General features: G+C 43.5%; 1 protein-coding gene across 1 annotated transcript; it reads right to left on the bottom strand.

The window, feature by feature from the left end:
* Window positions 1-14,379: 14,379 nt before the first annotated feature.
* Window positions 14,380-16,069, bottom strand: LOC149200495 (ER-bound oxygenase mpaB-like). The gene is made up of 2 exons (XM_089399590.1): window positions 15,374-16,069; window positions 14,380-15,291 (listed from the first exon to the last, which is right to left on the bottom strand). Exons 1-2 carry the CDS (start codon window positions 15,808-15,810, stop codon window positions 14,694-14,696), a joined length of 1,035 nt encoding a protein of 344 aa, XP_089255716.1. The 5' UTR covers window positions 15,811-16,069; the 3' UTR covers window positions 14,380-14,693.
* Window positions 16,070-16,450: the final 381 nt, after the last annotated feature.

Here is a 16,450-nt window from a genome sequence, read left to right as displayed (position 1 = left end):
CAGACCGAAATGCAAGCCCTCGACCCAAATGCAGGGATGGTGCGAGCTGGGTTTTAGGGGCGCGGTAGGGGTCAAGGCAGAATGGGACCAAGAAGGGGTCACGGACAAATAATTTGTTACAATTGCGGAGGGCCAGGGCACTATGCCCGCGATTGTACAAACCCGACAAGAATATCATGTTGGTACTGTACTCAGTTTGATCATGAGGCAGAAGACTGCCCTTTGCTGATAGTGAGGATGCGCGAAAAGGGGGTACTCCAGCCCCCTCCAACCCAGAATTTACAAATGATGAGGTCTGAGCTGTGCGAAGAAGACCCAAATGTAAACATGATGCTCAGGAGCAGTATGACCACGGGAGATGATAAAGGGAAGAAACCAGAAGAAAGCGCGTGGGTTCGCAAGGCTCCTACAAAAGAACCTGAGTTTGATCTAGAACGCACGAAGGAGACATTCATGGAAGCTAAGAAGAGCTTCACGGAGGCCTCCACTTCAGGTAGTAAGGATCAACTAGAACCAGGGATGGATCCTTCAATGCTCACTACCTTTCTGGAGACATGCATGAAATTGCTACGCGACAGCAAGGCAGTCAAAGGGCTACAGGAACTTATCACTAGGCGCACAGGGTTAGGAGAACCATGCGTGGTCTGGAAACTTGGAAAGCATGCATTGTGCACAGGGAGGGAAATGAGGTTGACTGCACAAATCAACGAGTATGAAATGGATCAAGTAATCCTAGATCTGGGTTCGGACACGAATGTACTACCAAAGCAAACATGGGAATGCATGGCTAGACCTGCATTACAAGGGTCCCCTATTCAGTTATGAATGGCAAGCCAACATAAGTTTTTCCCATGGGAAGATTACAAGGGGTAACAGTCAATATTGAAGGTGTGAGCGCGTAGGCAGATTTTGAAGTGATAGAGATTGTCGATGACAACAATCCCTACCCCACACTACTGGGAATAAACTGGGCCACCGATATGAACGGAGTCATAAATCTGAAGAAGCGCAAAATGATCTTTGAGAAAAAGTCACTACACGTGGTAGTATTGCTAGATCTAGCCGAAGGAGCGTGACACACGGAACTGGTGCGCATCGACGATAGTGATGAAAATCTCGACTGTATTTACAAGATGACTGCACGAGAAGAGGATTGGGTGAATCCGACTGCAGATGGAAGGATTTCATGGGTGCGTGAAAGCTCCTACACTTCAGATTTAGATGAAGAGATGGAGCGATGGCAGAATCGGCTGCACGAAGTAACAACACTGAACTGCAACATGATGATCAGATCATTGCGTTGCGTGACAACAGAGACAAGGGAGCTGCCAACATATAATGGATTGTCAGCGGTGGATGAATTTCTTAGCAAATTTGAAAGCGCAGTACCAGAATAGTAGTGGTTCGATGCACTGAAGTGGGCATTGCGCGCAACACCCACACGATGGTGGGGTATGCATCAAGGAAATTTTGAGGATTGGCAAGGATGCAGAAGAATGATGAGCCTATGTTTTGGAAAACCCCAGCTTCGAATGCAAGTCAGTCAACAGGGGTGGAACAACTTTCGCACCCACCTTTCTCGATGGGTATAGACATATGCTGTAAAGCCCGCACAAGCACACACCAACCCCAGAATAAAGAATCAAAACAAATTGCAGCAGCAGGAAAGGCGACGCGCACTACCAGGTATCCATGTTGAAGCATTTGATAGGGTGTGCAGAGTACTGAACAAAGTTGACCAGGCGAAATGAACTGATTGGGACCTACGCGTGCCGACGGTTCGATGTGCCTACCAGACCATGTGCAAAACCCTCAACGCGGATATGATTCCAAAGGTGCGGAATAGAGTGGAGACCGTAATTACTAAAGAAAATACAAAAAGGAATACGCACATACTGGCCCCTGTAATGGTGACAGTGCGCGATGACCAGGAGGATGAAATCACACACCTACGCGAGGTCGAACATATAAGGATTCAGGAAGTCATCTGGCGAGGGAACCTTAGACTTTGTGAACTCGAAAAGGACTGGGTACAATTGAGGAAGAAAAGAATTTTGATGGACGTTGAGATCAAGAGGCTGGAAAACGAGATCACGCAGAAATGTCTTATCGATAAACCAAGGATGACAAGGCAAGATACAAATCATCGTGCCACTGCATTAGAAGAATTTCGCCGAGAATTTATGACTCTTCTGCCATGGCAACGACCGCACCTCACCAAATGCAGTAACCAGGGGAGTGCACTACATACAGTAGAACGTGCAGCGCCGATGGTCATGCAGACAATTGAGGAGTTTCCGCAGACTATGCTGGAAGGCGAGTTGAAGTCTCGCATAGGTGGTGCGACCACCTGACTAGTCGTAGGGAGTACAGTCTCAGCACTCCAGATAGTTGAAAGAGAGTGCGAGACTCTAAAAGAGTCTATTTGGGGGCTGCGTGATGAGGGAGGTGTGCGCAGAACCAGCATGGCACAAGGTTCGCGCCCGCATACGAGGGGCTACGCTACCGCGTGGGTAGGTTGGGAAGTAACCATTGGTGTCATTGTTCATGACGAGATGTCTAATTTAAGGCAAAAGGGGACGGGCGGCGGGCATTTAAGACACAAATTAAGGACTAGATTTGGGGCAATCTGCCGCCAAGAAAGCATTGATGGCTTAGAATTGGGGGGAACGGTCGGATTTGAATTCAAAAGGCGCTATAAAACTCCAAGGGCTAGCCACGAGACAACACTTGTTCATTTGAGATTTGAGTAGTTGATTAGACCACAAAGTGTTGAGCGTCGAGCAAGATTTGAGCCCCGAAGTTCGTGACCAACCACAGACAGCTCAAACAGGATGACGACTACCAGGAGAGGTTTGGGCTATACAGAAGGAACCACCGATGAGGCCGCGCAGAACCCCAGAGTGCATGATGTTCCCGGAGACACTCGGGTCACACTGGAAATCCTGAAATCGCCTCGAATTCCAAGGCCCAAGAAGGATAAGCAGGTAGCGAGACCAGTTCGCATGTCCCCGCGGAATCCGCGGTTCGGTAAACTCTCCATGGAAGAAAAGGGCAAGGCTGTCACCATTGAGACAGATGAGGAGGAGGAGGACCTACAGGCTCTCGTAGATGAGATAGAAGCAGCAGAAAACATGGAAGAGGACATCCAGTCGGTGCGCGTTGCAGCGAAATTGCCCGAGTACGTTCCTCCATGGAAAGGGAAAGCTAAGGTACCGAAGGATTTGGATGCCACTAAGAGCGCACTCCAAAGCCCACTCCTCCCCGATGGAATTGTGTTTGAGGGATTGGCCCTAGGCCATGTGCCCACAATGAAGTTTGAAGATTGGGACCTTGTAGACAACAAAAAGTTCCCACATTTAGAGACTGAGAACCTCATGAAGCAGAGCATGGAGGGGTCAGTTACAACACTAGAGCCACAGAAATGGCTGCGCGGTGTGGAGAAGGCCGAACTACTTCAGCTACTATGGATTCCACACTTTCACCACGCACCTATCACAATTTTCGTCATCAGGCAGTTGCTTTTCTTGGTGCACGATGGGTACTTATGGCTGGAGGAGCCTATTCCCATCATGGCAGATCTTATCCATAGGATTTCCCGGCTCCCCTGTAAGGGAAAGGACCCCACAGAGATAGTCAGAAAAAGCGTAGATTTAGAGCTCGTAGAGGCCATGAAGAAGAAATACAAATTGGAAAAGAAGAAGAGGGGTTACGCAGTTAGCAGCATTAAAGATAAATGGGTTCACGTAGCCACCCAACTCCTGGTCGGGAAGGCAATGCGAAAATGAAGCGGAGATGAGGTACCAGCGCCGGTAGTTGCGCTGGTAGAAAAATGCGTGGAGGGGGTCCAATTCAACTGGGCTGACTTCCTCTGCGAGGAGTTCCTAACTAACTGAAAGGAAGTCCAGGAGTAGGGCAAGACCTTCCACTACGTGTGGTTTCTCTTGTCGATTTTACTGGTAACAGGGGAACTGTCTGAGGATAGTTAGTTCCCTAATATTGAATAGGACTTACCAGAGGCCGCGAAGTACGCGTCGCTCTGGGCTACTTAGGACACCATGCGGATCCGCGAAACAAAGATCTTTTGGGTGCTCATGGAGGCGAGCGTCTGAATGTGGATCAACAGGAGGCTGCGCCTGTCCCCCACAATGTACAATAGTCTACGGAGCTTTGCAGACTTCAAAGCGGATATGCATAATGTGTATATCAAGGTGCGTAAAGATTCGGCGTAGAAATGGACCAAGCTCCCCTTTATTGCCATTAACGATGTGATCTTCTCAGTGCTAGAATCATGGCCTCCCGAGTGGCAAGCCCTGGATCTAGCAGAGAAGGATAGAACAGCTGCACAAAAGCAGAAGGCTGCAACCAAGTTGCGTATCACCCAGTTGGCCCAGCAAAAGTGCAATAAACAAGCGGCTGCGGAGGTAAGGGCTATTCGTGAGGTAGTGAAAGCAGCCGCAGAGCAGGTAAAGGCCACCGAAAAAGTAGCAACAACACAGGCAACAGGGGCCACCATGACGCAGAACGAAGGGGCCAGAACTTGTCTACAGGACAGGGAGTAGACACAGCAGAAGTCGCGAACCCGAGCACAATGTCCACCCAGCTGAAACGGTAGCGCATCCCGGATAGATCAGGTCCATGAAAAAAGGTCAAGGAATCCAAACTAGACATCAAACTAATTACACTGATAGAAGGCGACCTCTACGACATCAACGACATGGTGCGGGAGGTCACCAGGAAAGTGATCCAGGAAGCCATGAAGGAGCAACAGACTGTGTTGGGGGCCCTAAGGGTGCAGCTGCAGGAACTTCAGGTGTGGCCGTCACAGGAAGGAGCAGTAGCCACCTACAGCGCTGTAGGTACATCAGCAGTGGAGCAGCTGCTACGTGAAAATATGGCCAACACCATAGTGCTACTGGAAGGAGCGCTAACAACAGAGAACGAAGATGATAGAACCGCGGTGGGCAGGATCAAGGGACTTGGCCTAAATTTGGCTGCCCTTCTGCGAGACACACTGTACCAACTGCAGGATTGAATAACAGCAGAGCTCCATGCCAGGAAGGGCCGCGCGATCCAGGTAATGAGCGAGTAGAAGATCAACATCGAACAACTCAGCCTGTAACATGATAAGCTAGTGTCACAGAATCAAAAAATTGCACAAATGGCTGATGAAGCCTGTCGGCGTGTTCCAGAATTATCCATCACCGCAAACCTACCAACAGAGATGCGGATCCACTGTCTAGCAAGTGGATTCCGAAGCGTGCGCAAGGAGACAACATGAGTGCAGCTGGAGCTAAACCTCCAGATTGCTGAGCTGCGGAAGAAGCCGCATTCTTCCACTCCTCCGGAAGTTAAAGAACAACGCATTAGTGTGATTGAAACAGGATTGGAAGAGATTGGATGGGAAGTGCAGGACTGCACTGGTATGTTGGATCAAGCTTTTGATGTCCTCACATTCTTGTAGGAGGACCCCAACATACAGCACCTGGAGACAGAGGCAAGCGAACTACAAGAGAAGTATGACAGTGTCAGAGGAATTGCGCAAACAGTCGTCCTCACCCAACGGTTGGAAAAGATGCAGCAAGCAAGGACACTGAAGGAATAGGTGGATATTGCAAGACAGGAAGAGGCACTTCTCTAAGCGCGTGTTCAGCCTTGGATTGATGCGGCCTTCACCATTATGGTCGAGATTGAGGGAAACCTCACACAGATGCAGGAGATATATGCGCTAAGGCTGGTAGCGGATCCTCACAAAGAAGCATCAGAGGAATGCATGCATCAGGTCTAGCAAACCACAGAACAGTGTGCCACGGACCTTCGGGCAGTACGAGACCAATTGGAGGGGCTCCGTGCCAAGATCGCTGCACCAGAAGAGTGACTCGGGACGAGTCACGATGATTGTGTTGGGGCTGGTTGGGCATGGAATCCCCCCACAACATGTTTTGGGGCTCAAAGCTCAAGTTTTGATTAAAGGTTTTGTAAGACTCCGCGAATTGCGAGTGTGGAGCGCAAAGTAGAGGTTAAGTCATAGGGTTGTCCACCCTAAAGTAATGTAATGTAATAAAAAGTCATGTCGGCCTACCCATGGTTCGCGAACCATGGGATTGTATAAATAGAGTGAGGTTCTAAGTTGTAAAGATAGTTGATAGAAAAGGAACGGTTCGACCTTAGAGTAGGATTCTAAGTGTATTGGGTCGTAGTAGTAGGAAGAGGCTCTGCAGCTGAGTGCGCAGAGGCCTAGTAGAGTCCACAACTGAGTGCGCGGACCCCTGTAGCTAAGTGCGCCCGACGGTGCTAAGTCTGTAATCGGGATTGAAGATTAATAAAGAGAATTTGATTCTTATTTCTGTGTATTTGTTGTACCTTACCTTCTTTATGTTTATACTGGTTTATTTATCGCGCGCATTGATATAATTGATGAATATGCTGTAATAATCATTAGTCTTGCATAAACAAGTTAAGTAATCGGATAATAAAAGATTAAATAACAAGGAACTTGGGTATCATATAGGTCGTGCCTTGAATAGGGCTGTGCAGAAGCAGCACCGCAGGTTGCGAAGGGGTAGCAAGCGTGCGTAGTGACGGGTTAGACCGTGGACCTCCAAAAGTCCATCAGACATCCCCAAGGTGCAGAAACCTAGTTCTAGCACCCTCCCATACTACTTCGGGTGAGACCTCAGTCTGTGCTCTACGGATTGTTGCCGAAAGGGCCAGTAGTACCGGGATTTTCTTGGCTAAATCACCTCTGAACCTGGGTCAAAGCCCATACAAGCCAACAAATCCCAAGCCCACCTGAAAAGGGCTCTGGTTAGTCAAGCTGTGGAGAGCCTGGTTATAACTGTGTTGGACATAGGCGAGGCTCTCATCCCATGTGCATGGATGCTTTGAGTTGTACATGCATAGAATGTGTATGATCATCCTTTTGACGACCTCTATCTGGCCATTTGTTTGGGGATGGAAAGTTGTGAACTCAGTGAGCTTGGTGTCCAACATCGACTAGAGACTAGATAAAAATGTACTGAGGAACTTGCTATCCTGATCTGAGATGATAGATTGTGGGATCTAAAAGTGTACCCACACTCGTTAAAATAAGAGTTTAGTAGTGGCTTCTGTGGTGATATTCTTCTTGCAGGCCGCTATAATGGCCATCTTCAAAAATCTGTTAACGACCACAAAAACACAGTTGTTGCCATGCTTAGTAGAAGGAAGGACCGACATGTAATCCGTGTAGATGGATTCCTAAGGTCGACTAGGGGTAGGCAGTGGAGTATAGAGGCATTGCTTCTTGATGGCCGATTTGGCAGTGCCACAGGCAATGTAGGATCTGATGTACTTCCCGACATCCTGTCGAAGATTCAACCAATAGAAATACTTTTGCAGTACTGCCACTATTTTCTCGACAATGCCCAATGGCCCGACTGTAGTGCGCTTACAAAATCATCTTGGCACGCTCACTTGAAGGAAAACAAATGTGTCCCAGGTGGCATAACAGGGCATCCTGGAGGTGAAAATATGGAACTTGCTGACCCTCCAAGAGCTTCTGGTATGTGTGGCCGAATTCTGGATCGCTTTTGTAGAGAAGTGGCCAATCAAAAGTCTCGTGCCCACAAGAGTTGAACACATGGTTAACGCCGTGATCATTGGTCGGCTGAGGCTGTCTGCAACATTGTTGGTGTTTCCCTTCTTGCACTTGAAATGGAGCTATTGCAGGTATGTGGACCACTCTTGATGGCGATCATTCTACAACTTCCCTTACGTCTATATGAACTGCAGGAGTCGGTGGTCTATATGGATCACTATTTCCTTCCCCAAAATGTAATGCTTCGATTATCGACAGGCCTGCACAATGGAATGCATCTCTTTTTCATAAGTGGGATACTTCTAGACTGTTTCTGAAAGTGTCTCACTTTGATATGCCACTAGATGCCCCTGTTGAGTAAGGACTACCCCAATAGCATAGTTAGAGGCATCTGTCTTGATATCAAATGGTTGTTGCAAGTCTGGTAATGTCAGAACTGTTGCAGAGCAGAGTTGATGTTTCAACTCTATGAATGCCTTCTGTTGAGATTCAGACCAAAAGAATTTTGCTTTCACTCCTCCCTTGGTGACTTGACTCAAGGGCTAAGTGATATGAGATAATCCTAACACGAACCTGTTGTAGAAATTCACAAGAACCAGAAAGCTGTGAAGCTCTGTCAGAGTGGTTGGGGCTGGCCAATCCCGAATGAGTTGGATCTTGGCTGGATCCACATGCACCCCTCGTTCATCAATAATGTATCCTAGATACTAAACCTGGGTCATGCCAAAAGTGCATTTCTCCAAATTGGCACACAACTTGTGTTGTCGCAGTGTTTGGAGAACGTGTCGGATGTGGTGGAGGTGCTCTTCCCAACTCTGGCTAAAGCTTAGGGTGTCATCTAAGTATACCACTACAAATGAGTTGGTGAATGGCCGCAAGATTTCATCCATCCTCCTCATGAAGGTTGCAGGGCCATTCGTCAACTCGAAAGGCATAACCAACCATTCTAAAAGGCCCTCCTTGGATTTGATGGCAGCCTTCCACACATCAGAGGGTTTGATTGGTACCTGATGACATTCAGACTTCAAGTTGATCTTGCTGAAATATTTTTCCCCCTTGAGTTGGTCCAGAAGGTCTTCAATTTGTGGGATCCGGTACCTATTCCAGACAATGATCTTGTTCAGCACACGATAGTCAATACATAGTCTCCAAGTCCCATCCTTCTTTTATACCAACACGATCAGGCTCCCACAGGACGATGAACTTGGTCGGATGTGACCTTTATGCAAAAACTCCTGAATCTACCTCTTGATTTCGTCATTTTCTAGAATAGAGCGGTGATAGATTGGTCCATTGGGAAATAACGCACCTGGGGTTAGATCGATGGAGGGCTTGAACTAACAATGCAAAGGCACCCCTGCGGGGGAAGTGAAGATGTCCTTGTACTTGTCCACGACCTTGTCCATCTATTGTTGTTGTATGGAAGGGCCTTGTCTAGAGGTTGTGGCCACCGTCTTCTTCTTTCCCTAAGGGCGTGTCATTAGGAAAACAAATTTCTCGGTTTTGGAAATGAGCTTAGTGCATTATTTTTCAGTAACCAAAGAGACGACGGTAGGTGGTGATACCTTCAGTATCCTGTACAACTTATTTCCCAAAGTAATAAGAGCAGCGCAAGGCCTTGACTCATACACAACATGTCACTTCCACAAGTATGGTTAGCCTAATAATACATGAAAAACATCAAGGGGAGCAACACCACATAATACCTCATCCGTGAAGGGCTTGATGTTGTATGGAAGGCATCACTGCTGGCTCACGCGAAGATCCCGTCCTTGGTGAAGCCACCGATGGTGTATGGTTGTTGGTGTGCTGCGGTTGGTAAGCCCAGCCGCTTCACGACCTCTACTGAAATGAGGTTCTTTTGGCTCCCGTTGTTAACAACGAACTATAGCAGGGAACCCTTTACCCACATCTGGGAGTGGAAGAGGCACTCCTCTTCCTCTGGCTCTTCGGGTTCCTCCTTCTAGATCTTCGTGGTGGCAATGGTGGCATTGGGCTCTGCATCAATAATTTACTTCCCTTTGTCATTCCCTTTGTCTGGTTCTGACTCAGATTCGGAACATGCATCTGATTCCGAAGCCTTCAACTAGGCCACCAGTGACTTCTTGGCCCGACACTCGTGTTGTGAGTGGAGCTCTTATGGAACTCACACCACTTTCCCGTTTCCTTCTTCGGCTTCACGGTGTTGTTCTTTGCTTGTGGCTTTGGTGGTTTGTCCTGGGCTACCTCGCCTTGGCTTTGTTCTTTGTTCTGCGCTTTGGGGGCACCTTTCCCTTGCTTCAGATTTGTAGATCCAAAGTCTCGCTTCTTCTGTTTAAAGTTTTGCTTGATCTTGATGGCATATCGGTACACTGTACCGAGTGAGAAGATGTCGAGGAACTCCATCTCGTCTTGGATGTACCTGTGTAGGCAGTCGCGGTACTTGAGTACCAAATGTTTCTCAGAATCCTTGATACCCAACTTCGTGCGAAGGGTATGAAAAACACTAGTAAACTCCGGCACATCTTGGTCCCTTCCCTTCCGCAGTGTTGTCCACTTTATGTATTTATCCTCATAGCTCTCGGCACGGTAGTACTTCTCCTTTATGGCATCCCAGAACAAATTCCAAGTGGGTGTGGCTAAAAATAGTGAGGTCATACTTTCATCCTTCTTCTCACAGTAGGTTTCCCACCAGTACTTGACATGGGGGGTGGCTTTGAGAAGAGCAAAAGTAATCTTTTCTCAGCTAGAAAAATCATGAAAAAAATATCCTTCTAGCAGATTTAACCATTTAACTACAACGTCTGCATCTATTTGGCCCTCAAATATGGGAATGTCAAAGTTTACTTGTACCTTAAAATAAGTGGAGCCTCTAGAGTGGTTGCTGGATGTGGATGCGCCACCGGTGGGCAACCGTGGAAGGATTTGGGCAAAGATATCCATCATCGCATTCCTTTGTTTCTCGAGGGCCTCCTTGAGAAATATTTTGATAGGATCTCCCGCCCCCTCATCTTTCTTTTCTTTCCCCATGGGTGGCCATCGGGTTTGCGAGGCTGATCTTGCAAAGGTTCAACCAGATCGAATGCTAACTCCTTATATCTCGACCTCGTTGGGGACATGCAAAGAAAAACAGAGAAAGAGCAGATCGCTCTGATACCACTGATCCAGATTTAAATAGGAACGCAACAAATTAGAAATATAACCATAAATACAAATATGCAGTAGAAATAACACTTCATTTCATTAATATCAAATACTAAAATATGCTTACAAACAGAATGGAAATAAGACTAGCTCGGGCGATGGTAGCTTATCTCTAAGAAGAGATGTGGTGGCTACATGCCTCTGAACTATGTTACAATGAGGCTCAAAGGCCTATTTATTATTGAGAAACAATGGAAAACCCTAAACATCTAAAAACCTAACCCTAGGAGATGAAGCGCCAAACTATGGGCCCCGTTTGGGTAAATTGGTACATCAACTTCCCGGGGTCATAACTTTGGCATACGATCTCCGTTTGACGCGCACAATACCTCGTTAAAAATATCTATCCGAGGACTACAACTTTTGAATGACCAACGTCTATCGATGAATCATGGTGGTCCTGATTTTCCCAAAAAACATCATTTAGGGCCTCAAAACGACTCCGGAAGTTCAGGACCCTAAAATACTGCCAAAAATAGTAAATTGTGCCACAAATAAGGAAACTAAAAAACTAAAAGAAACAATGGTGGGGGTCCAACTGGAATAGGCGGGTGACCACCAATATACACCTGTATAAAAAATAGACTCGTGATACTCTTCCATAACAAGCTTATCACCATGATGACTCATCATACTAAAGAATGGACTCTCAACCAATACATAATGATGATACAATAACAAATACATAACTGTAGTAATAATCACACAACAACTCATACATGCCTGGTCCATGTCACATTTCATCTCTATACATGGCTAGAGGAATGAGTACATCCTATGCATGGTTGCACATATTTTCAACCAACTATTAATGGAAACAAAAAACATATATGTGGTTGAAAAATGTACTCCTTTTCACTCATGAAAACATACATAAATATGTTCCAAATAACTAAGTGAAAACAATGAATAATATGCCAAATAATCTAGGAAAACATCATACAATGCATAACCCCCCCCTTAAAAGATATCCCTAAATCAATTAACATGACAGTTGGCATCATTGAAAAGGCATATTTGTATGGTAGTGGTTTAAAGTGAGTGAGAGGGGATGATGATACCCTCCATTATCGTTCATTTGTCATCCTCGTGTAAGCAAGACCCCAAAATATTAGAAATATATGATGGAATAATGCGAGATATTTTTGGCTAGAATTTCATGCTCGAATGGAATCCGTCTCAATATTTCTTTGCTTCTCTAGCTTCTTAGTCTCAAGTATTGAATTCTCCATAATTTAGGACCTTCATTGGTTTCTATTTCCTTTGGATGAATCCTCTAACTTTTTATTTCTTGGCTTCCCTAGGATCATAGGAGTGATTTTTTTCTTTTTCCTTCCATTCCCTATAAATTCTCTATTCTAGTCCTTGGTTACTCTTGTGAAATACTCTTTAACAATTGGCTTGAATTTGATTTCTTAGTGCTATGGTGATTTTTTTATGTGAATTGGGTTGGAGGAGGGCCCACTCCTATAAAAGAAATTTCCTCACTAGAAAAGGTTTGTCTTATTGTCCCTTTTGTTTAAATTATGGATTATGTAACATTAATGGAAATCTAAAGAAACTTTAAGAGGCATGACATGATGAATATTTTGAGGATTTGCAAGAGAATTTTGAAGCTTAGGTAGTAACTTTCAGTTTACATGAAGAATTGATCATGAGCATCCAGTTAACTCAAACAAAAGGAATTTTGACAATGGAGGCTGTATTATTTTCTCTTAAGACGATTGTAGCTGGTTATGGTTGAAAAGTGATACGATTAAAAATTTAGCTCATAAGTTAAGATTAAAAATCTCAATTAAAAAAAGTGTTTCATTGTTACTACAAATGTGAACACCATAAAAACCATTTAACTCTTTCATGTTTTACAATATTACAACAAGGAATTTATTTTTAAATTTAATTAATAAATATATAAAAATTCAATACTTACCATAAAAATATCACACATAAATTATTAAAGCTTTAATAAAATTAAAAATAAACATATTTATGTGAGCATAAAAAAATGTTGCAGGTATATGTAGCTATATATATTTTTAGAGTTTTAATAAAATTAAAAATAAAATAATTTTGTATATGGGGATGTAAAATTTATATAAATATAAATAATATTATTAAGAATTAGTATAGATTCATCTTAATTCTAAATCTAGAAACTTTTCCTCAAGTTTTTCTTTCAAAAAGAGGTTTGCATCTTGAGAGCGATGCTTTGCTAAATCTCGAGTTAAGATGAATTTATGCTAGTTTAACTTTAAAAAATCAATTTGGCTAACACCCTAGCATTGGACAAACCTTTAGTGGTTCATTAGGGGGAAAATATAACAGTAGAAGTTATGTTAATTTAGGATTTTTTGCCTTAGAAGGTCACCCTCGTTTTTATGTTAATTTAGGAATTTTTTTCCTTAGAAGGTCACCCTAGTTTAACCCAATTGGGTGAACCACGTACCTCTTTTTATCTCTTGTTTTATGATTTTCTGTGTTTTTGTTTTCGTAATATTTTATGTGTCCCACTGCTTTGTTATTTGTTTTTTAACAAAATCTTAATCATTGATTTGTGAATACTACTATGAATATTCTAGTATATTCCATAGAGACTAAATCTTTACCATCCACCTAATAATTAATAATAATCTTAATCTTTGATTTGTGAATACTACTATGAATATTCTAGTATATTCCATAGAGACTAACTAGTAATTAACTTACAATTCTTAAAGGCCTATTCTAAAATAGACATGTCTATTGGCATAATTAGGTGGATGGTAGAGATTTAACATCTAGAAAATATTTTAAAATATTCATAGTAGTTTTCATAAAGAAAACATTGAGTTTTATCTCAAAAGTAGTTATGTCCTTTCCCTCCTTTTAATTAAATTTATTAATTAAAAAATGTCATATGCACAGATGTCTTATTAATATGAGTTAAGATTTTTGCGACATGTTGTATTAGTAAGTCATGGTATTAGTCCATGACATTGTAAGAAAGTTTTTACAAGTTAAAAATCTCCATGATAAAATTGGAATGAATTTGGGTGATTAAAAATTTTGTGTTTAATTCATATTTTATTTCTTTTTATAATTAATAACACTAATAGTAATTTACAATAAAATTATAATTTATTAGATTTTATGTTTTTTTTATAACAATAATAAAAGTTTAAAACAATTTTTTTTTTTATGATTTTTTTAATATTAGTAATGTGAAATATATTATGAGATATTTATTTTCTATCTTTTTTACCCATCATTTAATTTTCATAATTTTCTATAGAAATTTTTGCTTAATTCATTATGGATCACAAAAAAAACTTATCTACAAAAATTTTATTCATATTTATCGTTCTAACAAAAATCATAAAATAACAAATAACATTATCATCAATAACATCATATTTAATAAATAATAACTAATAACTAATAACTAATTCCATGCACAAAATAAATAAATAAATTAAATAACCAATGCATATTAATCAAGGAATTCAGCTACTCATGATATTCACGATCTGCTATCCATCAATAAAGTAACATGAAACATCAAATAACAAATTACAACAGGATAATTTAATAAATAATCAAATAACATATCCATGAATAGAGTAACATAAACCATCAAATAACAAAGGACATCATAATAATTTAATAAATGAAAAATAACATCAAATAATAATTACATAACCAATGCATATGAACCACGTAGTTCGGCTATTCTTTGTATTCACAATCTGCTCTCGATATCGATATAGATCCAGATGTCGAATCAGATATGTTACATGACCCGAATTCCTAAAACGTGTCCTTAACATTATACCAGTAAAATTACAAACCATTCATTCTGTCACTCTCAAATGGATAGCTAGAATGGCATTTTGTAACAACTCGCAAAGTTGTTACAGCGTGCATCTTACCTAAAAGTTGGATTGACAGTAATTCAGACCATTTTCTTTTCATTTGAGGAGGGCGCGAGGAACGGACACAGTAGATCTCCATCAAAAGCCGCGTTCAGCTGCCAGGGTTTGGCATCGCCCAATTCGTCTATTCGGTAGCCATTGGGATAAGTCTCTGGTTTATGTTCAGAGTATCTCAATTTCAGCACCTTCTTCTCATCCTCAGCCTCCAATGAAATCCTCTCCGTTGACCAACTGAGCGGCCTCGGCGGAAGAAACCACCCCACAAAACTGCCCAAAAAGAACTTGAGACCGCCCTGCACAATCCAGACCAACCAGTAGGGCGGGCGCGGGTAATCCATGGCATCTAGAAGCCTCTCCTCAAACAAGCAAAATACGATCCGTCTGGCCGCCGGAAGGAGGCAGGCGGGTACATTTGACGCCAGCAGATTCAGCGTGGATTCGCCGATTTCCCTGTTGGACTTGGAGTACACCATTTTTTTGGCTTCGTATTGGCGGCTAAAGCGCTCCACTCCCTCCACTGTGTCGGGAATATCTCGGATGCCCATCCGTGTGCCGATGTCGCGCCACACCACAAAGTTCGCCGTCGTCTCTTTTTCCGTCCAATCCCGGTAACCGAACCTGCAAACGGAAAAGCCGAACCGAGCCTTAAATTCTCTGCAAAAGTAATAAAAAATATGGAAAGGTTAACCGGTGAGCATACCTTGAAGCAAATCGTTGGGGCTCCAAGATGAAGGTTGAGAGCGTGTACAGATAGTCGCTGTTGGAAATATTGTAACGGCCGTGAATGAAATTGAGGCGGCGAAGTGCGAGGGATCCCCGGGGGCTGTCCACGTGATTGAGCAGGAATTCCAGTATCAGAATACTGGTGTCGTCGTAGCGCTTCACGACGGTTTCCGGCGAGAACTGCCGAGTTTCGGCGAACAGCTTCGAGATGGAGGGGATGGCGAAGCTCTTGAAGAAAGCGAAATCCAGTGCCTTCTTGCTGATTACAGGGAACTCCACGAATTGGGCGATCTTGGAGAGAGCCACGGCGTCGCGGACGGGATCCATAGATGAAATTAGACGCAAGCGTCTGTACCGGAGGTACTTGCACACGCCCACCCACAACAACAATATCAAGAAGATGAGGAGCAGCATAGCAGGCAATCGTGGAAGATTCTGCTTCTGAGTATGCAGTGTGATGGAGAACGAATGGTTCCGCCTGCAAATCTTCAGACTGCCGGACGCATGACAGAATCCTACCCAGTCTTTACAAATGTGGATAAGTGCCCTAATACCTATTTATCAAATCCCTGCGTATAATAATGACTATTTATCTCATTTGAAGGCTTTTAATTTTGATACCCATCTTCATCTACCTTTCCCTCTATCAGATCTTTCACGCTGGTCACCTTTCATGGCAAGAGCTAACGGCATACCAGTGGGCATTAAATGCCGGCTATATGCGGCATACCAGTGGGCATTAAATGCCTGGCTGTTTAACACACGCGCGGGGTGATTTTTTATTTATCTATCACCCCGCGTCTGTGTCAAACAGCTATCTATCAGAGACGCATGTAGCTGGGCATTTAATGCCCACTGGTATGTCGTGAGCTTGCCACCTTTGACACATGTAACTGGGCATTTAATGCCCACTGGTATGCCGTTAGCTTGCGACCTTTGACGCATGTAGCTAGGCATTTAATGCCCACTGATATGCCATTAACTTGCCACCTTTCATTACCCTTTTTCTGACCCCATAATCCTTCACCCATCTTCATCTACCTTTCCCTCTATC

The sequence above is a fragment of the Pinus tabuliformis genome, chromosome 2_1 (assembly GCF_031772625.1).
Source record: "Pinus tabuliformis cultivar Carrire ecotype Pingquan chromosome 2_1, CPIR1, whole genome shotgun sequence".
Classification (NCBI taxonomy): domain Eukaryota; kingdom Viridiplantae; phylum Streptophyta; class Pinopsida; order Pinales; family Pinaceae; genus Pinus; species Pinus tabuliformis.
This window is presented reverse-complemented; position numbering and strand designations above follow the sequence as displayed.